Genomic DNA, 24,619 nt, shown 5'->3' with positions numbered 1-24,619 from the left:
GGGTTGAGACAGTTGAGTTTGACACTAGTCTTTATAGACAGAGGATGTATTCCATACAACTATCAAGTGTAATTTGCCTGATTAATAGTGTAAGCTATATATAGCTTATTGCCTGATAGCAATCTTGTATAATGTTAACTGGGTCAAGTGCTCTTCTCTTTAGACTAACCTGTGATATGTCCTTTACCATTATTGATTTGCCTAAATCATGCTTAAGGTTGGCTAAGGAGAATTGCTGACTGAACTATATCAATTGCCTCTAAACCGTACCATTATAGGAGGGTCAGTTAGTTCAGTTGACTGCATGGCTGTTTGACAATGCAGAGTGATGACAAGTGGGTTCAATTCCTCAACCAAGCAGATGTTACCACAAAGGTCTTTCCTCTGGTTTGCGGAGTCCAGAACTAGAGGGCATAGGTTTAGGGTGATAGGGTAAAAAATTTTAAAAGGAACTTAAGGGGCATCATTTTCAATTAGAGGTTGGTATGAGTATGGAATGAGCTGCCAAAGGAGGTAGTGGAGGCTGGTACAATGGCAATATTTAAAAGGCATCTGGATGGGTATATGAATAGGAAGGGTTTAGAGGGATATGGGCCAAGTGCTGGCAAATGGAACTAGATTAGGTTAGGATATCTGGTCAGCATGGACTAGTTGGACTGAAGGGTTTGTTTCCAATCTGTACATCTGACTCTCCTTTCCCCACCTTTCATTCACCTGAAGCATGTTGATCCTTCGGTTAAATCACCACCAGCCCTCTAGAGAGAGCGGCCCTGTGGTCTGGTAAGACAATGGTGACCTTTACCTTTTTTAGTACCATGTACACTTAGTGCTGGCAAATAATTACACAATAGTGATGCTATGGATTCAATTCTATGCAGGCACCCCTGTATTAATGAGAAAATTTTAGACCAAAAAAACCTTTTTCTTCAAAAAATGTATTTTACGTTTTTAAGTATGCATTGTCCCTTTGTTTTTTAAAAAGACTTTTGTTAAATGGAAGCAGCATCAGAGCAAAGGCAAATCTTCACCAGAAGGAGGTGCCAGCAGAAGGTTGAGCTAGGGAAAAGGGATTTTAAAAAAAAACTACCCCTTTTGGGAGTAGTGGCGAGAGAAAGAGACCCACATTTCAGCAAAGGGGATTCTGAGAAGGCTCTGGAAGTAACATTGGTTATCCCAAAAGGGAATAGTTTTCTGTAAATAACGCCATGACCAAAAAGGGTGTGTTTTTTTAAAAAAAAAATTGTCACTACTTCTCAACAAGTAGGTTATGACAGACAAGGCACAGTGAATGGCACACAGGTCTAGTTTTCACTGACCCTCCACAACTGGGAAGGTCTCAGAATTTATTGAAGTCTGAAGAAAAATAAACTTTGACAAATCTAGTGGAAAAAGTTTTTTTAGCAGAAAAAGAAAAGACTGGAAATAAATAGATTGGTATTTTTCTAATTTAAAAACTTGAGCTCTGATTTTAAAAAAGCCACCGCCAACTGCTTTTTAAAAAATATTGGTTTTGGGCTGTGACAGTGGGGAAAATTAATCCTTTTTTTTTGTTTGGGGAGAGGTGGGAAATCTCCCATTTTAGCTGCAGATTTGAAAACTCTGAATAGATGGGAAGTCACCATTTTGTGCTGTTACAAACAGTAGGGAAACCCTGGTTAATGTGGGAAATCCTTGTAAACAGAGTTTTAAAAGCAGTAAACTATGAAGGCTGTTGCTTTACAGCTGCATGACTAAGTTTAAAAAGGACTAGTAAAGTACTGTACAGAATCTAGCAAGCTCTGTCATAATTGAAGTTAAAACAGCACTTTTGAATAACAACATGAGCAAGAACCAATTACAAACATTGATCTAAAGCAGCCTTGCAGCAACAAGAATTAATAACACTAGAATACTTAATAGTTTAAAGTTTGAGAAGAATTCTACAGAACTTAGCTTGAACAGTGTGGAGTTTACAGTTCTTCAGATTCTAAATGCTATTGTTGAAAATTAGGGAGTTTGTACATTATTCAGTGGGTCTGATTTGTGGATGGTGTTCTTAATTAACAGGATATCTGAAGGCAGATGGTTTGGAAGATGTCCTAAAAGCTTTTGCTAATTACTTCAATCTGAGAACAAATAAAATTCTTGAACAAGCAAGTTTTAATGAAGAGTTCAGTTTCCAAGAGAATCCGTAGACCATTTTAAAGCAGCAACAAGGTGCATGGTGGCTCCGTGATTAACACTGGTGCCCCTCAGCACAGGGACTGGGGTTTGATTCTAGTCTTGAGTGTCTGTCTGTCTGGAATTTGCACATTCTCACTGTATCTGTGTGGCTTTCCTCTAGATGCTCTGGTTTCCTCCCACAATCTAAAGACAAAGATTAGGTGGATTGGCCATGAGAAATGCAGGGTTACATGGGTAGTGTTGGATGCTCTTTGGAGGGTTGGTATGGCCTTGATAGGCTGAAAGGCCTTCTTCCACACTGTAGGGATTCTGATTCCATGATTGTAATTTTAGTAATGATCTCTCTAGATTAGTGGAAAACTGACAATGGAACGTCGCGATCTGATTTCCCAATGGAAGTAGTTATGGAGTCATGGACAGCACGGAAACAGAACTTTTTAGTCCAACTTGTCCATGCCAACCAGATATCCCAAACTAATCTAGTCCCATTTGCCAGCACTTAGCCCATATCCCTCTTATACCCTTCCTATTCATATACCCATCCAGATGCTTTTTAAACACTGTGTAGTTGTACCAGCCTCCTGCATTACCTCTGGGAAGGACCGCAGACTAAATGCCGCCTTCACTATCCTATCCACCAGTGACTCTACTTTCAGTTGCTGCAGTAATTCCAATCCTGTTGAAACTGGAAACAAAATAACACACCGAGCAATCCTGAGACAAGGAAAAGCTTACCTCAGGAGAGCGGCATAGGGTATTCACTTTTTTTTAAAACGTAGGGGCATTTTAAAGGACATGTGTTAAGGCAACACAGAAGAAACCAAATATCAAATGCTAAGAACTGTGGAGCGTCAATACCTCACTGGCATAGACCATGTCCAACAATGACAAAGGAAATGTTGCATTTGTAAATGTGTAGGTCAATCCTAGATGTTCAGAAATAGAATGAATTTCAGGACAGTGGAAATATTTGGTGGTCACAAATGCAGAGAAGTCTACACAGTAGAGTACTGAGCACCATTAGGAATGATATGCACTCAAGACTAGTGCATTGGAAAAAATAACTGAGGAGTCTAAGGGGAGCTAAATGATCCAGATAAACAAGAATACCTAGAACTTGTCTGTCAATTAACCTCCTATTAGCAAGCGTAGCTAAGCTTACAGTGTAGTTAGAGCATGGCTTCTTCAGCCATGCTAAGACAAGACCACATGGCATAGTGGAATGACTGTCAAGAGCATAAGAGTGCTCTAAATAACAAGTTGGAAATGTATGTTATTTCCAATCAAAAACCTTAAATTTGGATCCTGTACACTTGACATGACCCCTTCAATTAGAGTTCAAGGAATTCCATTACCACTCAGAGATCAATTCATCTAAACTGGCAGCTGTTAGAATGTTGGTCCTAGAACACACTGATCAACTAGTCCAAAGCAACCAGTAGAATAATTTTGAGCTTTGTAGACTCCATGGGACCCAACAGGAGAAATAATCCCACTGAATTCTTTGATAGCATAAGAGAATTCTTTTTCATTTTGTGAATATAAAGGAATTCCTGAATGTTGCAGGTGCCAAATGTTCAATCTTATGTTTTGTAAAGTCAAACTGCCAATGGCCGTGACTGCTGATTCAGTAGCAATCTACCTATGACTTGGCTGAATATGGGGAAAACTGTTTTCACCAGTCAAACAGTCACTGAGGCTCAATCTGATTCTCACATTTTTAGGAAGGTAAGTTGCATCTGACTCCATGGGAGCAAGACCAGTTTCCACAAATGCAGGTCATCACCAAGACCAGGCACTGGGTTGATGCAAAAAAAAGGTCTGTTTTAATGAGGAAGTTGTTTCCTAGTCCAGAAATCCAAAATACTGCATGGAAGAAATTTTTTATTCAATTGATCAGCTATCTTTAGAGATGGACGTTCACGAATCGGAAAGTTGTGGTGATTTAGGGCAATTAACTGAGTTAGCAAGCAAAAGCAAAACCAAGGGAATTCAGGAGGTTACAAGCCTTCCAGGAAAGGTATTGGCCAACAATAACATCTATCAACATCCTCTGAAGGACCTCCAAAATATCATCCAGTAGAGAAATAATCCGATAGAACCAAGGTTAATAATCTGTAGATAGAAGGCCTTTGTTTCCCAAGTCTGAATGTTTGGAATGATTTGTGAAAAATTCATACCCCTTTCATTTGAGTTTAAAGACTTTGTGTGTGTGAGAGAGAGACAGGGTCGTGGTAAATTTAACGCAGTTATAAATGAATGCATAATGGTTAACTGTGGGGAAAATGCTTGGGGAGAGATGTTGGAAATACTAGCAGACTTGTAGTCATCTATTCTCTACCACTGACACAATATAGACCAAGCAGAACAGGTGGCAACAAACCATGTGAGAATTCCTGTTCCTCTCGATGATTTAATTGCAAAACTTTTAAGGGCTGAATCTTACCTAAAAAATTAGCCATGAGTAATTTTTAGTGACTTGTATGTGGGGTTTTTCTCTGCAAGACCTTGCAAGTTTGTTTTTTTTTTTGCAATACCATTCTAAACTTGCTTCCTTCCATATGCACCATGCTGCTAAAGGCATCCTGCTTGCTATATTCTTCACTCGCCAGAAGTGGTCATACTTGCCACAATCTGGAGTTTCCTAGGATCCTTCAATATCACTAGAAGAAAACCCTGGAACTCCCTAGTTGACAGCACTATAGGTCTACTTACCGCAAATGGGCTACAGTGGTTCAAGAAGGCAGCTCACGATCATCTTGTGTGTATTTGGAAATAAGCAATAAACAACGGCCCTGCCAGTGACCCTTACACTTCATGAATGAACTGGGGTGAGAAGAGAAACTACCTTAACTTGGCAGCTACCAGGTTATCTGGCACTGACTATGATACTTACAGCCTTGAACTGTTCCTGTTTCCTTTTAAGGATTTGTTACAGAGAGTTGAAGGCTACCCTCAGCAGCTGTTGCTGATGACTTGTTACACAAGCCCCTGACCTAAAGCAGAGTATTGAGTCCAGCATCTTTACAGCACAGAAAGAGATCCTTCAGCCCATCGAGTCTGTGTGTGCCACTCAAACAACCGGCACCTATTCTAGTCCCAGTTTCCAGTACTTGGTCCATAGTCTTGTATGTCGTAACATTGCTAGTACACAGCTCAATACTTTTTAAAAATGTTATGCTTCTAACCTTTTGCAGGCAGTAAGTTCCTGATTTCCCATTACCACCTGGATTAAACTGTTTTAAGGAGATGCAAGGAAAATAATCTACCCCTTTAATCTCAATGTACATCCACTGGGCACTGGTCCTTCCACAAAGTGAAAACTTTCTTGCTGTCTAAACTCTGTGCACATCATAATTGTATATATGTCAATCATGTACACATTCAGTCTGCTCTGCCCGAAGTAAAACAACCCCAGTCTGTCTGATCCCCTCTCTAACTCCGCCCCCTTCCCCTCCACTCCTCTTCCCCACCCCGTCTATTTGCTCTCCCCTCTCCTTTGCCTCTTCCCACTCCCCTGTCCTTCCCCCACTCCCCACCCTATGAAAGGTGAGACTCCAAACTCTGCTGCAGTATTTTAGCATGCTGCATTCAGCACAACTGGAGCAAGCAACGAGGGGAGGTGTATAGCTAGAAGAGCATCAGCAAAACCATGGCTAGATCACACTTGGAATATTGTATCCAATTCTGGTCACCTCATTATAGGAAGGAATTAGATGCTTTAGAGAGGGTGCAGAGGAGACCTACCAGGATGCTGCCTGGATTGGAGGGCTCGTCTGATGGAGAGGTTGAGTGACTTTGGGCTTTTCGCACTGGAGTGAAGAGGGAAGAGAGGTGACTTGATAGAGGTGTACAAGGTAATGAGGGGCATAAATAGAGTAGAAAGCCAGAAACTTTTTTCCCCCTGGGGCAGAAATGGCTGTCACCAGGGGTCAACATTTTAAGGAGATTGGAGGAAGGTGTAGGGGAGATGGCAGAGGTAGGTTCTTTACATAGTGAGTCATGGAGTGCACTACCAGCAGTGGGTAGTACAGACACAGGCATTAGGGATATTTTAAGTAACTGCTGGACAAGCGCACGGATGGCAGTAAATTTGAGGGGCATGTAGGTTAGGTTGATCCTAGATTAACGTAAATGCTTGGCACAACATCATGGGCTGAAGAGCCTGTATTGTGCTGAACTGTTCTATCTTCTGAAGGTGATTGCATTGAGTGAGTGGAACAACAGATTCAGCGTGTTTTTCCTTCTGTATCAGACCCAATGAGCCAGAGCAGATGAGATGACATCCAGTTCCAGTTGATAATTGAGAGTGCAGTGGTCACTCATTTGACTATTTGTAAACTTGTACCACTCTCCTTTTGAGTACAATAATTTCTCTCCAAAAGGCAGATGCAGCTTTTGTTCAGTTTTCTCTTACTTTTTACTGATTCTGAATAAAAGTGAATGCCTTGAACCATTTGAAATCTATCCTGTATGTGATGGCTGCATGTTGATCAATGACCAGAATTTGAGCTACACTGGGGGTTGGGGCTCAAGTAGTATCGATTTTAGATGGAGGTGAGGTCCAGGATGGGTAAGCAGTGTGGTTTGGTTCTTATAAAGCAATAAACATGAGATTGCATCATGAAGTATCAGTTGTGCCACCTATATGTCCTATGCTATGTTGTTTGGTGGTCCCACAAAGTTTATGATAATGAACAACTCAGCACTGCCAATTCTTTACCGGCTTATGCCAAGCATTCTGGGATATCCTAGTAGAGAGTAATCCTGTCTGTAGTGAGTTTGACAATATGAGCAGTAATGTTCGGAGCATGGTGCATAGCTACTGAGGTGAGCTTATGACACTAATGTTCCATTAGGCTTCTTCAAGAAACCCATCGTGGGATAGAGGGAAATTTGGCCAATTGGATAGAAAACTGGCTAACCGGTCGAAGTCAGAGAGTGGTGGTAGATGGTAAATATTCAGCATGGAGTCCAGTTACAAGTGGAGTTCCGCAGGGATCAGTTCTGGGTCCTCTGCTGTTTGTAATTTTTATTAATGACTTAGAGGAGGGAGTCGAAGGGTGGGTCAGTAAATTTGCAGATGATACAAAGATAGGTGGAGTTGTGGACAGTGAGGAGGGCTGTTGTCGGCTGCAGAGGGACTTCGATATGATGCAGAGCTGGGCTGAGGAGTGGCAGATGGAGTTCAACCCTGCCAAGTGTGAGGTTGTCCATTTTGGAAGAACAAATAAGAATGCGGAATACAGGGTTAATGGTAGGGTTCTTGGTCAGGTGGAGGAACAGAGGGATCTTGGGGTCTATGTACATAGATGTTTGAAGGTTGCCACTCAGGTGGATAGAGTTTGTAAGAAGGCCTATGGAGTATTATCGTTCATTAGCAGAGGGATTGAATTCAAGAGTCGTGAGGTGATGTTGCAGCTGTACAGGACTTTGGTTAGGCCACATTTGGAGTACTGTGTGCAGTTCTGGTCGCCTCACTTTAGGAAAGATGTGGAAGCTTTGGAGAGGGTGCAGAGAAGATTTACCAGGATGTTGCCTGGAATGGAGAGTAGGTCGTACGAGGATAGGTTGAGAGTTCTCTGCCTTTTCTCGTTGGAACGGTGAAGGATGAGGGGTGACTTGATCGAGGTTTATAAGATGATCAGAGGAATAGATAGAGTAGACAGTCAGAAACTTTTTCCCCGGGTACAACAGAGTGTTACAAGGGGACATAAATTTAAGGTGAAGGGTGGAAGGTATAGGGGAGATGTCAGGGGTGGGTTCTTTACCCAGAGAGTGGTGGGGGCATGGAATGCGCTGCCCGAGGGAGTGGTAGAGTCAGATTCATTGGCGACCTTTTAAGCGGCATTTGGATAGGTACATGGATGGGTGCTTAATCTAGGATAGAAGTTCGGCACAACATCGTGGGCCGAAGGGCCTGTTCTGTGCTGTATTGTTCTATGTTCTATGTTCTAAGCTTGCCCAAATCTGGTAAAGTTCTGCAATCCTTTATTTTGTAATTGATCATTTGAAGGATATTTGGTGAAGGTGGGGAGGGGTTCATCAGTTTCTGTCAAGTAAATAGTATAATAATAGGAATTTCCTCACCAGTCAATCCTAACTGGACCTTTAAAATAAAGCAATTCTGAATAACTGGCCTGTTTTGAAAAATTGTGAACGCAACCAAATCTGTGTAAATATAATTTTGGAGATTTTTTTTTCTCCTTGAGATAAAAGGCACTGGGATGAATTGCAAATTTTGGTGATGCACGGGAAATACCAATCCAAAGACCTAATGACTGGATTAAGAAATGTATGTTGTGGTGGTTTCAGTGGGATAATTGTTTGTGTGAGGAAAGAACTGGAATGCTTCCTGGTGGGAATTTGTTCAGTGTTTATATAAAAATAGTTAACATGCCAGATGTTCAGACTAAGAGTTTGCATTTTCTGCTCTCTCGTAGCTAGTAGTGCTTTTAGGCCTATACAACACTGAGGCCTGATATTTAATGGGCCTCATTCAACTTGTTTAAAAGAGCCTTACACTGTATATGTCAGGTTATATGGAGGTGGTGAATTATTAACAAACCCAGTTTCTCAAAATGTAAAGTTTTCATAGTGGAATGACTCTGCTCATGCCTAGAGGTATTTGTAATTTCTTTAAAAGACAAGGAGAGGGTGTTGCATGCATGTGTAAATTGCCCTATGTACCCTTCAAAAGTAAGACACTTTCTGACCTGTGATTTTTCATTATTAATCAAATAACCTCACTGATTTTGTTTGAATAAGTAAAAATTTAATTGCTCTTGAATTTGATCTTGAAATATGTTAACTAATCCATAAAAGTTAGTTATAGAGATGTACATCATGGAAATAGACCCTTCTGTCCAACCCATCCATGCCGACCAGATATCCCAACCCAATTTAGTCCACCTACCAGCACCCGGCCCATACCTCTCAAAGCCCTTCCTATTCCGATACCCATCCAAATGCCTCCTTAAATGTTACAATTGTACCAGCCTCCACCACCACCTCTGGCAGCTCATTCCATACACTTACCACCCTCTGCATGAAAATGTTGTCCCTTCAGTCTCTTTTTTTTTTTATATATTTTTTTCCCACCCTCACCCTAAACCTATGCCCTCTAGTTCTGGACTCTCGACCCTAGGGAAAAAACTTTGTCTATTTATCCTATCCATGCCCTTCATGATTTTATAAACTTCTATAAGGTCACTCCTCAGCCTCTGAAGCTCCAGAGAAACCAGCCCCAGCCTGTTCAGCCTTTCCCTATAGCTCAAATCCCCCAACCCTGGCAACATCCTTGTAAATCTTTTCTGAACCCTTTCAAGTTTCACAACATCTTTCCGATAAGCAGACCAGATTTGTGCACAATATTCCAACAGTGGCCTAACCAATATCTTGTACAGCTGCAACATGACCTCCCAACTCCTGTACTCCATAATCTGACCAATAAAGGAAAGCATACCAAACACCACCTTCACTATCCTATCTACCTGCAACTCCATTTTCAAGGAGCTATGAACCTGCACACCAAGGTGTCTCTATCAGCACCACTCTAGGACCTTATCATTAAGTGTATAAGTCCTGATAAGATTTGCTTTCCCAAAATGCAGCACCTCTCATTTATCTAAATCAAACTCAATCTGCCACCACTCAGCCCATTGGCCCATCTGGTCAAGATCCTGTTGTAATCTGAGGTAACCTTCTTTGCTCACCACTACACTTCCAATTTTGGTGTCATCTGCAAACTTTTGAGCTTTACCTCTTATGCTCCCATCCAAATCATTTTCTATAAATGATGAAAAGTAGAGGACCCAGCACCAATCCTTGTGGCATCCACTGGTCACAGGCCTCCAGTATGAAAAAGAACCCTCCACCACCACCACCATTTGTCTTCTACCTTTTTGAGCCAGTTCTGTATCCAAATTGCTAGTTTTCCCTATATTCCATAAGATCTAACCTTGCTAACAACCAGTTTCCCATGAGTTGAGCATATTAGATGGTAATATATTCCAAAAGCCATCAGTCAGACTTTGATTTTCTCAATGATTTAAATTGATAAACATTTTAGAATATTGGTAAGGCGGAGATGACAGCACTGGGCATTTGAGAGAGTTCGGGTCCCCAAGGGATGACTGCTGTTGTCAAGTGGCCTCCTTATACTTTGTCCTCCAGATTTACTAGCTAAAGGAATGTTTGGAGAAAAGGAAGGGAACTGATTGTGTGGCCTCCTTGCTGTAGTGAGCTTTGGAAAGTAGATTTTGCAGCTTTAGCATTTCCATTTCCTTCCCCTGCTTGCAGGCAGCTTTCCAATTCATTGCAATTGGCTTCTGGTGAGAAACTCCTCCTGCTTCAACTATCATACACACTTTCCCATCTCTGGATTCTTGCTGGAAGGGACATGTTTGGATTGGGGAGAACAAAAGCATTAAACCTAAAGTACCTGTTGCCCCTAGCTGTGTTACTTAATTAAAAGGGCATAACCTAGAATGCAGGGAGGCTGTTTTTGTCTACCAAGCCTATATTAAACTAATTTCTTCATCGACTCAATTAAACTTGCATCTTTCAGGAAATTAATAACGCAAAGTAAGCTGGAGTATCTCTTGAGTATTCTGTCTTTAGGAAGACAGGAACGTCTTAAAATGGGCTTTTTCTTTGAAAATTAAATGGTCTGTCATTGCATTCCACAAATGACCTATCTGTAATTTAAAATTTTCTCTGCACTTTTTTTAATATAATCACTCTCTATTACCATCCCTCAACTTTAACTTGCACTTCCTGGCCAGGTGGCTCACTAACTCATTTTCAAAGAAGCTAATAGACATTATAATAAGTAGTCTTACTGGGCATCTACTCCCTGAGCATAACAATCTGGTGACCTTTTTTCATGTATAGCCCCGAGCCTAGCTAGCTGATTTTGTATTTGTATCAAGTTTTAGTTGGTATACATTTTTAGCAAGATTGTTTTAGCTAAGACTAGGAATGCCTGTCAACATTTTAAATATCTAGATCATCTTTCTTGTTAATCTCCTTGTCTCTGAATCCAATTTCTCTAACTCTCCTTCACAATTCTGTAGTTGTTTTGGCATCAATCTTCTCTGTCTTTGCAAGATCTCTGAAGATTCAGAAATCACTACTTTTTTTTTTAAATGACGCCTTGACCAAAATTGCTTGTAATGTTTCAAGATTTTCTGAAAAGTTACTAAAATATTTATCAGAATTATTAATTTTAAATCTTGAGGTTTAATTTCATTGAAAAGCAACAAATTGCACCAGCCTTGCTACAAGACATTTAATGTATATATTTTATGGCATTCATTTGCTTTTATCTATTTTAATTTAAAAAAATACTTTCATGGGATGTGGACATTTTTTAGCAAGGCCAGTTTTTGTTGCCTGTCCTTGATTGCCCTTGAGAAGGTGCTGATGAGCTACTGTCATGATTGCTGCAGTTCATCTGGTGCAGGTGCTCTCCATAATCCTGAAGGACTTTAATCAAGTGACAGTAAAGAACTTCTGATATTTGGTATTTGCAGTTGACTGTACAACTTATTCCTTTTTTTGTCTGTAACACATCAGCTGCATCCTCTACAAATTCCAGAAATGTTTTATAAAATTCAAAATATACTTTGAGTACATACAAATGTTCTAAATCCTATCTCTATAGTCTTTCTGGAGGTTTTAAAAAAAACCTTTTGGAGCTTTGATATTTCTCAGAGCTTCTCTACAATTGCAAATAAAGGCATTTTCGACTTCTACAGAAAACATTTTGTTATTTAGATGCACAAAGAGGGTCTGATAACTTTGGCAGAAAGCCCCTAGACACTGATCTTTCCCACTGTGCCTTGGTGGCACTGCCCTGAGCTTTAATACATCCCTGAGCGCATCTTCCCACACCTAGGAAAGTGCAAGTCTGCAACACAGTCAAGGCCAACTCTTTACACTGGAAGACCAAAGAACATTTTTCTATGACTCGACAACAACATAGAAACAGACCCTTCAGTCCAACTTGTTCATGGAGACCTGTTTTCCCAAATTAAACTGGTCTCCTTTGCCTGTATTTGCCCATATCCTATTCATGTACCTGTCAAAATGCTTTTTAAATATTGTAACTGTACCTGCATCTCTCACTTCCTCTGGCAGTTCATTCAACATGAGGTATTCTCTTCTAGCCTTAGTTAATATTTGTCTGTGTGAATCCCACAGTCTGGAGAGCATAGAGTCCTGTGTCCCAGAGCTGCTATGGATGAACCTCAACAAAAACACCTGCACTTCTCTCCAGATCTTCTTCGTAAAGACACATTCCGGAAGGAGATGTCTAACACTCAGTCTCTCTCTGCCCCTCTGCAACTGCTTTGAGAGCAGTGTGTGGTGACTGAGTGAGTCTGCATCTTTGTGAAGAATCTGACAGATTGTGCTATTCTCAGCACAAGCCTAGCTTGTTGGAAAGTTGTAGAAATAAGGCATTCTGCAAATGACTTTGATAGCCTGCTCAGAGAACAACCCAATATAGTCAGAGTCATACATGTACAGCATGGAAACAGACCCTTCAGTCCAACCTGTCCATGCTGACCAGATATCCCAACCCAATCTAGTCCCATCTACCAGCACCTGGCCCATATCCCTCCAAACTGTTCCTATTCATATACCCATCCAAATGCCTCTTAAATGTTGCAATTGTACCAGCCTCCACCACCACCTCTGGCAGCTCGTTCCATACATGTACCACCCTCTGTGAAAAGATTGCCCCATAGGTCTCTTTTATTATTTTTCCCCCTCGCCCTAAACCTATGCCCTCTAGTTCTGGACTCCTGACCCAAGGGAAAAGACTTTGACTATTTACCATATGCATGCCACTCATAATTTTGTAAACCTCTATAAGGTCACCCCTCAGCATCTGACGCTCCAGGGTAAACAGTCCCAGCCTGTTCAGCCTCTCCCTGTAGCTCAGATCCGCCAACCCTGGCAACACCCTTGTAAATCTTTTCTAAACCCTTTCAAGTTTCACAACATATTTCCGATAGGAAGGAGACCAGAACTGCATGCAATATTCCAACAGTGGCTTAACCAATGTCCTGTACAGCCGCAACATGACCACCCAACTCCTGTACTCAATACTCTGACCAATAAAGGAAAGTATACCAAACACCTTCTTCACTATCCTATCTACCTGTGACTCTACTTTCAAGGAGCTATGAATATACACTCCAAGGTCTCTTTGTTCAGCGACACTCCCTAGGACCTTACCATTAAGTGTATACGTCCTGCTAAGATTTGCTTTCCCAAAATGCAGCACCTCCCATTTATCTGAATTAAACTCCATCTGCCACTTCTCAGCCCATTGGCCCATCTGGTCAAGATCCTGTTGTAATCGGAGGTAACCCTCTTCGCTGTCCACTACACCTCCAACTTTGGTGTCATCTGCAAACTTACTAACTGTAACTCTTGTGCTCGCATCCAAATTATTTATGTAAATGACAAAAAGTAGAGGACCCAGCACCGATCCTTGTGGCACTCCACTGGTCACAGGCCTCCAGTCTGAAAAACAACCCTCCACCACCACCCTCTGTCTTCTACCTTTGAGCCAGTTCTGTATCCAAATGGCTAGTTCTCCCTGTATTCAGTGAGATCTAACTTTGCAAATCAGTCTCCTATGGGGAACCTTGTCAAACACCTTACTGAAGTCCAAATAAATCCCATCTACTGCTCTGCCCTCATCAATCCTTTGTTGCTTCTTCAAAACACTCAATCAAGTTTGAGACATGATTTCCCACACAAAACCATGTTGACTATCCCGAATCAGTCCCTGCCTTTCCAAATGCATGTACACCCTGTCCCTCAGGATTCTCTCCAGCAACTTTCCCACCACTAACGTCAGGCTCGCTGGTCTATAGTTCCCTGGCTTGTCTTTACCACGCTTCTTAAACCGTGGCACCACATTAGCCAACCTCCAGATTCTGGCAACTCACCTGTGACTATTGATAATACAAGTATCTCAGCAAGAGGCACAACAATCACTTCTCTAAGTTACACCTGATCAGGTCCTTGGGATTTATCTACCTTTTGTTTCAAGACTTCCAGCACTTCCTCCTCTGTAATCTGGACACTTTGCAAGATGTCACCATCTATTTCCCTACAGTCTATATCTTCCATATCCTTTTCCACAGTAAAAACTGATGCAAAACACTCATTTAGTATTTTCCCCCATTTTCTGCGGCTCCACACAAAGGCTGCCTTGCTGATCTTTTGATGGGTCCTATTCTCTCCCTAGTTATTCTTTTGTCCTTAATGTATTTGTAAAAACCCTTTGGATTCTCCTTAATGCTATTTTCCAAAGCTATCACATGTCCCTGTTTTGCCCCCCTGATTTCCCTCTCAAGTTTACTCTTACTTCCTTTATACTCTTCTAAGGATTCACTCGATCTATCCTGTCTAGATCTTAAATATGCTTCCTTCTTTTTCTTAACCAAACCCTCAATTTCTTTAGTCATCCAGCATTCCCTATACCTACCAGCCTTCCCTTTTACCCTGACAGGAATATACTTTCTCTGGATTCTTATCTCATTTATGAAGGCTTCCCATTTTCCAGCCGTCCCTTTACCTGCAAACATCTGCCTGCAATCAGCTTTTGAAAGTTCTTGCCTAATGCTGTCAAAATTAGCCTTCCTCCAATTTAGAACTTCAACTTCTAGATCTGGTCTATCCTTTTCCATCATTTATTTTAAATCAAATAGAATTATGGTCGCTGCCCCCAAAGTGCTCCCCCCACTGACAGCTCAGTCACCTGCCCTGCCTTTATTTCCCAACAGTAGGTCAAGTTTTGCACCTTCTCCAGTAGGTACATCCACATACTGAATCAGAAAACTGTCTTGTACACACCTTAACAAATTCCTCTCCATCTCAACCCTTAACATTATGACAGTCCCAGTTGTCTATGTTTGGAGAGTTAAAATCCCCTACCATAACCACCCTATTATTCTTGCAGATAGCTGAGGTCTCCTTACAAGTTTGCTTCTCAATTTCCCTCTGACTATTAGGGGATCTATAATATAATCCCAATATGGTTACCATCCCTTTCTTATTTCTCAATTCCACCCAAATAACTTCCCTCAGCACAGCTGTAATTAACAAAAATGTGACTCCCTTCCCTTCTTGCTTCCCTTTCTATCCTTCCTGTAAATTTTTATCCTGGAACATTAAGCTGCCATTCCTGCCCATCCCTGAGCCATGTTTCTGGGGTCTCAGGGCTGTGTATATGGAGTTGTGACCAGAAGTGTTTTTTATTTGCATGTGTTCCCATGAAGGACTGGTGATTTGGAACGATGCAACTACTTGGAGACCACGTCTGTCCTTTTTAACATCAGGAACAGGTAGCACGTCCGAAACTAGTCATACTTGGTGTTTATATATTGAGGGTCCAGACACCACTTGTTGAGGGTGGCATTAGATATGCTCCCTCCCCATCCAGAGCTTGACTCCAGATGAAGTGGACGATGGCTTGAGTGACTACACTGGCACAGCGCCATGTACAAAACATTTGATGACCAGGATTTTACTTGCAATGGAAAAGGGGCAGTGTTCCCATCTGCCCAGTTTCTGCCTCATATCAGCAACACTCTCCTCCCCAGGTCTTTGGACATGCTCTGGTCTCCAAACCATATTCCCATCACCTTCAGATAACCTGTCCTGCTGGTAAAGGGTAGAAAGGATCAGTTGTCCCAGTTCCCAAAGAAGTGGCCTCGTTCTTTACCTTGGCTCCCAAGGCCAGTTTGAACAAATTCCATATGCTCATGAGTCTGTAAACTGACAGTGGATCTGTGCAAAAAATGGTGGCATCATCCATGTACTGGGAGACATTGATCTGCAGGCCCCTGCTGCCTGGAATAGTTGCCCCTCTCTTGTTTGCATCCTTTCTGATGGACTCAGAAAAACACTATATATGATATCTTAAACAAGATGAGAGAGTGAGCAGCCCTGCCTGACTCCATATCTGATCAGAAAGCTTTCTGATTCCCAACCATTGATTGAGATCACATTAACGATGTTGGTGTGGAACAGTCAGATCCAATTTTGAAATCCTTCCTCCAAAGCCCATTTTGGAGAGCACATTCCACATGTAGGTGTGTGATATCCTGTCAAAGGCTGCCTTCTGGTCCAGGCTGAGAAGGCAAGCTTCCACCTCCCTGTCCAGCACATAGGCAATCGTATCCCTGAGGAGATGAGGCTCTCCATGATTGTCCTGCCCGACACAGCACAGGTTTGGTCGGGGTGAATCATCATCAATCCCAGAGCAGACCTGATCTGGTTGGTGATGGCTTTAGACAGGAATTTGTAACCTGGCATTCAGTCGTGAAATTTGTCGCTGATTTTCTAATTTCCTCCCTCTTCCCCTTTCTGCTTGTTAATGAGGGTGGTAATACCTTTCCTCATGGGTTCACATATGCTACTGCCAGAAGCATGATGTCGTATGCCTCTAGCAGGTCCCGGACAATCCAGAACTAAAGAATACAGCTCTGCCAGTAAGCCATCTCTTCTGGGAGTTTTATTCTTTTCAAAGGACTTGAGAGCCACGGTCAGCTCAACAACCAATAACGGCTATTCAGCCTCACCCACATGTCAAATCTAAGACCTCCATGATAGATGACAGGAACAACTGGGAGGCTGTGTATCATGAGTGTGACATAAAAGGATTTGCTGATCCTCAAGATGTCAAACTGGGAGTATGTTACTGAACTGCCACTTTCCTTCAGATTACTGAGCACTGAGCTCTCCCTGTGCACCTTCTGGAAAAAGAAATGTGAGCACATCTCATCCTGCTCCACGGTGTGGACTCTGGACCACAAGATTATCTTGGAGACTTTTGAAGCAATGAGTGAGGCTTTCTGGCTGTTCACCTCCTGGGGATTCTCCTGGACATCGACCCTCCCATTGTCTGCAGCTCTTCTGGAGATTTTGATAATTTCACCTGTCTCCCCCCCTCTCGCCTTCTGAGAACCTTTGACTATGATGCTCCCCCTGATAACTTCTCTCTAGTGTTCCAAGAAAGTGTTTTAATTCAACTATAGCACAACTGATGGTAGCATTATAGTGCAATATTTCATTTCCCACTTTGACATTCCTGTGCCCTCTTTTTCAACAAGAGTTGAAATTTTGCATCTTGTGTTGCATTTTAAGGGCTGAGGTGGACTTTCCACCCCTAAATAAAAGGTTTGTGGTGAGCCATGACTATGTGATTGGCTTTCTTGAGCGACTTCACACCTTTTGGGTAATTAATTGGCTCAATATGGGCCTTCAGCCTCCACTAGGGAGGAATCTTTGCACCTGAGAGCTGCTAGCCAATCAAATGATGGTATCTTTCAACCCTCCAGTAGCACTGTTTCTGGCCACCACTACCAGAATTGCAGGAGACAATCTCAAACAAAAGAACTCCAATTAAAAAATTTCGCTGGTGGCTCCACACTGATGTTAGCCTCCCTAACATGGGTAACATCACAGCAACAGTGGGAAGTCTGCCTTAAGTGGCCTCAACTGGTTCACATGTGAATGAACCACTCAATGCTGGTAAAAGTTATGGGGCACATAAATAGGGATTTTTAATCTACAATGATGTCCTGTTTTTTAAAAAAGATAAAATTCCAACTGATATTTATGCTGTTGCATATAGTAAGAACTGTCGGATTGTTCAAGTCCATCTTTGTTTAGACTGTATTAACTTTATTATTGACCAGCAGGTAAGAGTTTACTCACCAATTTACATAATTCACGTCCTGTCCCTACCCAGTTTGTCAAAACCAATTATAAAATTACCAGAAAAGTGAAGTTAGACAAATCAATTTCCAGGACCAATCCTTTCTTTTGAATAAAACCTGTTTAATCAGTAACTCATTAGAAGCATGTAGCGAGGACTTTACATCCTGTCATTGCATAATATAAGGTGACAAAAAACAAGCTTTATTTTCGACTTGTTACACGTCCAATGTGAATCACGAAGCCATTCTTTCTCTTTGCTTAATCCTAAACAGCTGTTTGCTGAAGCTTTCACCATGATCAGATTTACACTTAGGTGGGGAAAATACTGAAATATTTTAAAGGTCAAATGTATTGAAACTTTTAAAAGTCAAACACCCACAAGTGGTGCTGTGTATCATGTCCCTGCTGACTAACAATGAGGAAAATCAATAGTCAAATCAGTCCCCAGAGACAGCAGGTGTCCCATAGAATATTTACTGATGGATGGATGAACATGATGTCAGCCAGTTACGCATCTGGCCAGTTTGCCTTCTGGATCCATAGAGATTAACGCTAGGAAGCTTAGCCGATAATGAACAATGCAAAGTACGTTGGGCAGCTGTGTCACATTTTTTTTGTGCAAAGGTTAGATTACAATGCTGTAGCTCCGTGTATAAACCGAATTCGCTATGGTTGAATTTGAGTTGCATTGCAAGCTGTATTGTGACACTAGCTTTTAGTTGACCCTTTTACGGAGTCATGGCACTAAACCTTGATTTGCTGAGTGACTGCTACTTGCAGTCTTTTTTCCCCCAAAAAATCACATGCCACTTATGGAAACTTATTCATTCCGATCAATACTACTTACAGGAAGAAAAAACTCCTCCAGTACAGATAACTCTTTTAATAACTGAAATCAAGGGAGTGAGAATCAAAATTGTCACAATCCCTGTTTTTTGATTTTTTTTTAATTTTAAAAGATCGAGCCCACTTTTCACCACTAAAATCTTACTGTTCCTTTGGGAAATCACCTGTTCTCCTTCTGTCTCCCTCTGTTGTCAAACACTGTAAATTATGTAATAAATTTATGAAAATTACATCAATACAAATGTAAAAGTTCTGTTCGAGAGAAATCTATAGCTGCCCTTAAAAATGACTTGGAGGTGCCAGTGTTGAACTGGGTGGACAAAGTCTAAAAATCACAACACCAGGTTAAGTCCAACAGCTTTATTTGAAAGCACTAACTTATTCTCCACAGCCATCTGATAAAGGAGCAGTGCTCCGAAAGCTAGTGGTTCCAAATAAATCTGTTGAACTATAACCTAGTGTTGTGTGATTTTTAACTTTGCCCTTAAAAAGATAGCAATAGTGTGCTTGAATCAAGAGCAGGTCATTTTGACATTGCTGGGGGGTAGCCAGAGAGGGCAGTTAAGATGCAACCATATCAGCATGAGACCTTTAACTTGAACCAAATAAGGATGATACACTTTGTTCACCAAAAGGACATCAGTGAGCCAGTTGGATTTTATTGACCAGTCTGACTGATCTATGATAACTTAAATATGTCATTTATTTTCTAATGTCCAGATTTTGTGAATAAGAAATTGTTTAAGAATTTTAGAGATTTGGTCACATGCATGAAAATGTTACCAGGCTTCAAAGCTCATTTAACGTCATAGGATCTTTTTGTGCTGTAAAATTCTATGCCCCATGCCATTTCTCCGATTTTAGCCATTTTCATCCTGTTCCCATGCCCTTTTTCTTGCCCTTTTCTAATATTTTCTTTGAACTATTTATCTACTTGCATCTTTTAAAAGCTATTTTAGATTAATATCCACAATCTTTTGATAAGAAATTCACAACCTTTACTTAAACTATTTCCCAACCTCATTCTTTATGAGTTTGATCTTTTAACGCACTCCTGTCCATTACCAACAGAGGGAAAATTATCTTTTCACTTGTGTTCAAAGCTATCAATTGTTTTCCATCTCCATACTAATTCATATAATCCCAGTTTACTTAATGCCGTTTCTTATATAAAGCTTTTAAAATATTGAGTACCTTGACTTCTTCTCAACTAGGACATTCAGACAGGGCATATTAAATAACTGGCTTAACTCATAATTGGGTTGAGTGTTCTCCGATTGCCTTTGTACTCCATGGTTCAATTAAAAAATCCAGCATCTCGTACTACTTTGAATAGCTTTTATAAACCTGCCCTTCATTTATAATGATTTGTATATCTGAATTTTTAAATCCTTCTTAGTACTTCCTTAGTCATCTTTAGGCGTTCTTCCAAAGTTCTCATTTGAGTAAGTTTAATTCAACATCAATTTGTGTAATCTACTTGTACGCTTTTGTATCACTTACAGTCCCCCTTACAGTTGCCTACAATAGTTTGAGTGTTTTGTACTATTCTAACCCAAGTTGCAGGAAGTGCCATTCACCAGTTACCTTTGTTCTGGAAAGGCTTCAATTTTAAAATTCTCATCCACGTCTTCAAATTCCTCCATCTTCTCAGCCTTTTTTTTTTCCTGTCACTTTCTGCAACGCTCTGAGATCTCTGTGCTCCTCACATTTAAAGACACATGAGACTTGAATTGTTCTACCATAACTACTGTACCTTCAGCCTCCTAAGACTTAAGCACTGAAATTTTCTCCCTGAACCTTTTTGTTTCTATTTCTCTCATTGCTGCTACAACATTCATCAAAATTTTTGACCAATATTTTGTAAACTATTCTAGCTTCCTATTATGCGACATATTTTTGAAGTTGTTAACTCTGCTATGAAGTACCTTAGCACATTGAAATGATGCATTTTTGTTGTTATATATTGTTTCTGTATGTACTGTTCACTGGAGCACCTGTCAACTACTTATTCAAATATCCCTTGATCTGAATCCTATTTCTAGGAATTCAAGTGTGATAGAAACTTTACATGTTGAAATGGAGTTGATAGGCACCACACAAATTGGACTTTATTCAATTATTTTTAACCCAGCTTTCCTCTCTGGCCCTTAAAGCCCTTGATTTCCTGGTCAATTAAAAATCTGTCCATTAGCCTTGAATATTTTCATGAACTAAGCCTCTGCTGCTTGCTGGGAAAGACAATTCCAAGAATTAATGGCTCTTTTAGAGAAGTTCCTTCTTATTTTTGTCTAAAATTGACGACCCACCCACCCTTTTTAACCTGCCCACTTCTCTAGATTTTTCTAGTCGACCATTCAGATGAAACATATCTGGGGAAGATGGGACTGGAACTGAGTTTTTCTGGCCCCGAGGTAGGCAAACTATCACTGTACCTCTACTGTGTTGTGGAATGGGTAATGTCAATTAACTTAGTAACGAGCTCAACTGGAAATTATATTTACATAAACAGTTTAAGTTGAGCAGGCTGGTGATTTTGGCACCTGATCACTTGCCATCATATGGGGGGGATGCATAGATGTGGGCTTTCCCCTCTGCACATCTGTTCTCCCTGCTGAAATCATGCCTGGAGAAGGGTGGAAGAATTTGAATGTTAGCTTTTTTTTTTGCACTTGTATTTTGCTCTTGTATTGTCCCATAAATGAAAAATAAGTGATTTTCTACTGCAGTCCCTTTTTCCCAACAGGTATGAGGAAGACTTTCTTCCCTGATGGTCGTGATTTTGTGGAATTCTTTATTGCAGAGAGTTGTAGAGGCTGAATCATAAGTATTACATGTATGGAATGAGCTGCCAGAGGAAGTAGTGGAGGCTAGTACAATTGCAACATTTCAGAGGCATTTGGATGAGTATATGACTAGGAAGAGTTTGGAGGGATATGGGCCGGGTGCTGGCATGTGGGACTAGATAGGATTGGGATAGCTGGTTGGCACAGATGGGTCGTACCGAAGGGTCTGTTTCCATGCTGTACATCTCTGACTCGAAGTATATTCAAGGTGGAGATAGACAGACAAATTTTTTAAATCAGTGACAGAATCTAGAGTGAGGGAGAAAAGTGAGATGAGGATAATCAGATCAGCCATGATCTAACCGAATGGTGAACATGGACTCAGTGAACTGAATAACCTGTTTTTGCTCCAACATCTAATGGCCTGACATAAAGGCCCAATCTTGCTGAGGTATCCCAGAGTTTCGTCTACCAGCTGGAGAGTCTGGTCTGAACATGACATGCTCTCCCACTTAAGGATTGTCTGCTGAACACTAGGCCAGTGGGGATCTGATGAGGTGTGGACCTCCCCACGGGAAGGTAAATACTAAAAGTTGGGGGCCAGATAATGGCAGCTTGTGCTCAGCAGGCCACAAAGGCAGGTGGTGGCTATTTCCGGGAAAACAATTGCACATGTCCAAGGATTATCGAGCAACCTTGGTCACAACTAAATAATGGGAGGTTTTGGCCTTCTGCAAGGAAGGAGACCTGGAGAGAGAGCTGGGAAGAAGGGCTGCTGCAGAGCCACTGCAATGTCCAGCCCCTCAACTGGGCACTGGCAGCCTTTATTAAAGGGAGTCCCTAGAGATGCAAAGGTGGTTGGACAGTCTGAGGTGCTGCATGCATGACAACATGCCCAACCACAAGTCAAAACTAGTGGTGGTGGTCCGTGGTGTTTAAATGGTCATTGATTCACCTCTAAAGAGTTTCAAATGGAAATGAGGCCGGAAGGTAAACCATGGACTGTCCCACACAGATCTTAATTCTGGTGGAGGAGGAGATGCTGTGGGATTCAAGTATGAAACCATCCTGCCTTATTTAAAATGCCCTTCCAGCTTCCTAGCTGACCTCTGGCCAAGAGAAGTGGATTCCACCCAAGCAGCTTTCATAGCAGCTAGAGTACTTTTTTTTTCAATTATGTGAGTACACTGGTACCAACATTTAAATGTATCCAGCTTATTAAATCTCGCTCCTGGAGCCATTCTCTCATATAGAGTCATAGAGATGTACAGCATGGAAACAGACCCTTCGGTCCAACCCGTCCATACCGACCAGATATCCCAACCCAATCTAGTCCCACCTGCCAGCACCCGGCCCATATCCCTCCAAACCCTTCCTATTCATATACCCATCCAAATGCCTCTTAAATGTTGCAAATGTACCAGCCTCCACTACATCCTCTGGCAGCTTATTCCTATGAGTTTCATTATTTAAACAAATTATTTAGAAGAATCATTTGTCTGCTCTGAATTTTGATATGTGATTGATTTCTAAGTCTTGTAGAGCAAGAATATTTTCTGGAGGGCAAATATTGGTGAATCTATTAAAGTGCAGATTTTTAACATTACTTGGATTCACAATACTGTGACACATTCTCTTATTATGAAGGAGATTCTTCAGTTAAGTGCAACCATTTGAACTGTGCCTGAATACAATCCATTCGCCCTGGAGGTAGTCTCTTTCAGTGCTGGTCATCTGGATGACTGTTCCCTTCCACTCTGCAGGCAATAACTTATTTCTCATGGAGTGTTCCACTGTAGAATAGGGCGACACAGGAACGGAAATGCTGTTTCTATGTTCCTTTCAACGCCACACACAGTATCTCTGAAATAAAGGGGAAGGGTTCTCTAGATTTCAGCTAGGAATTGGATGTGGTTTACTTTAACTTTGAAATGGTGTAAGAAGTCTGAGAATACCCACTTACATTTGACAGCTCATTACCCCTAGTTTGTGAATGGAAGATTCCAGTAAGTGCTCATACCAATGCTGGAGCTTGAAGTGATACATACACCAGCTGTGAAGGGAATTTGCAGGAGTGTGTTGCAAAGTAATGTCTTTGCAAGGAGTTGGGTTGTGTAAAGCAAAAACAACTTTTACTTTTGTTGAAAGGAAGTAAGGTCACTTAAGCAAGACGTTTGAATTTTAAAACTTCAACGTGGCTCCGAGCTACAAAGAAATCAACATTTGACTTCTGTGCTATATAAGATCTCTGTTTAATTGTTGAGCAAGTTGGATCTCTGCAAGACTAAATGCTGTGAACCCTCTTAGTAAGATGATTGTAAAACGTGAGTAACTACTGAATGTTGATTATCTAGTTTTATTGAACTAATGTATAAGTATTATGTTATGAGATTCCTGGTCTTGAAATGTAATTTGTTTGACTTTCACTGAACTGCTGTTAGAACAAACAAGTTAATTCATTAAAATAAGATAAATTTCTGATTTTAAGGTATCTAGTTTTATTAACTTCTCGCCAGCTTGAGTAGTTTTTAATAAAGGAACAAATAAATATGAAAAATTTTGAAAAATCTTTAGTTTTTCAAGCGTGTATAATGCATTTTATAGTTAGTTACCAAAATCTTTTTAATTTTTAATGTTTTTCTGAATCAGAGAGGTTATTACTTTGCCTGTTAATAGTTTAGGTGAATGAGGAGAGGATGATCGGCAGTGGAATCCATTCCCTTTATATGAGGCATGGACTGGAGACTAAAGATGCTCACATCTTCCCTTCCATTCAGACTGAAACTTGTATGACATATTTACTAAGCTGATAAACATTTACTGTGCTTTTGAAAATATGCCACTTTTGAAATGGTTAAATATTTATTACGATCTGTCTGTATTTGGGAAAGCGACTGTTTATCAAGCAATGGAAAGTATTAGGTTTTTGATTTTGTACTAGTGAAGTTTAGATAAACAGTGCAAAAAGAGCTGCTGTTTAGAAGTGTTTGAGCTGAGCTATCAACAATATGCTTTATTAAATAATGAGCTGTATGTCTATAGAAATGGCAAAGTTAAAAATCTCTTAAGACCTG

At 40.9% G+C, this 24,619-nt stretch overlaps 1 protein-coding gene across 4 annotated transcripts in view; it reads left to right on the top strand.

Moving 5' to 3' along the window:
• LOC140491970 (rho GTPase-activating protein 7) overlaps window positions 1-24,619 on the top strand; it is a 186,437-nt gene that overhangs the window by 107,628 nt on the left and 54,190 nt on the right. For 2 of the 4 annotated variants that reach the window (XM_072590513.1, XM_072590512.1), the window contains exon 1: window positions 23,597-23,869. The exons of the other annotated variants lie outside the window; for them this stretch is intronic. Coding sequence is in view for 1 of the 2 variants with exons in the window: in XM_072590512.1 (XP_072446613.1) it covers window positions 23,857-23,869 (13 nt within the window). In the remaining variant the exon portion in view is untranslated. Of the gene's footprint in view, window positions 1-23,596; window positions 23,870-24,619 lie in introns of those variants that run through there. 4 annotated transcript variants of the gene reach the window in all.

This window comes from Chiloscyllium punctatum, chromosome 20 (assembly GCF_047496795.1).
Source record: "Chiloscyllium punctatum isolate Juve2018m chromosome 20, sChiPun1.3, whole genome shotgun sequence".
Taxonomy (NCBI): domain Eukaryota; kingdom Metazoa; phylum Chordata; class Chondrichthyes; order Orectolobiformes; family Hemiscylliidae; genus Chiloscyllium; species Chiloscyllium punctatum.
Note: the sequence above shows the minus strand (reverse complement) of the source record. Positions and strands in the feature narration are given on the sequence as shown.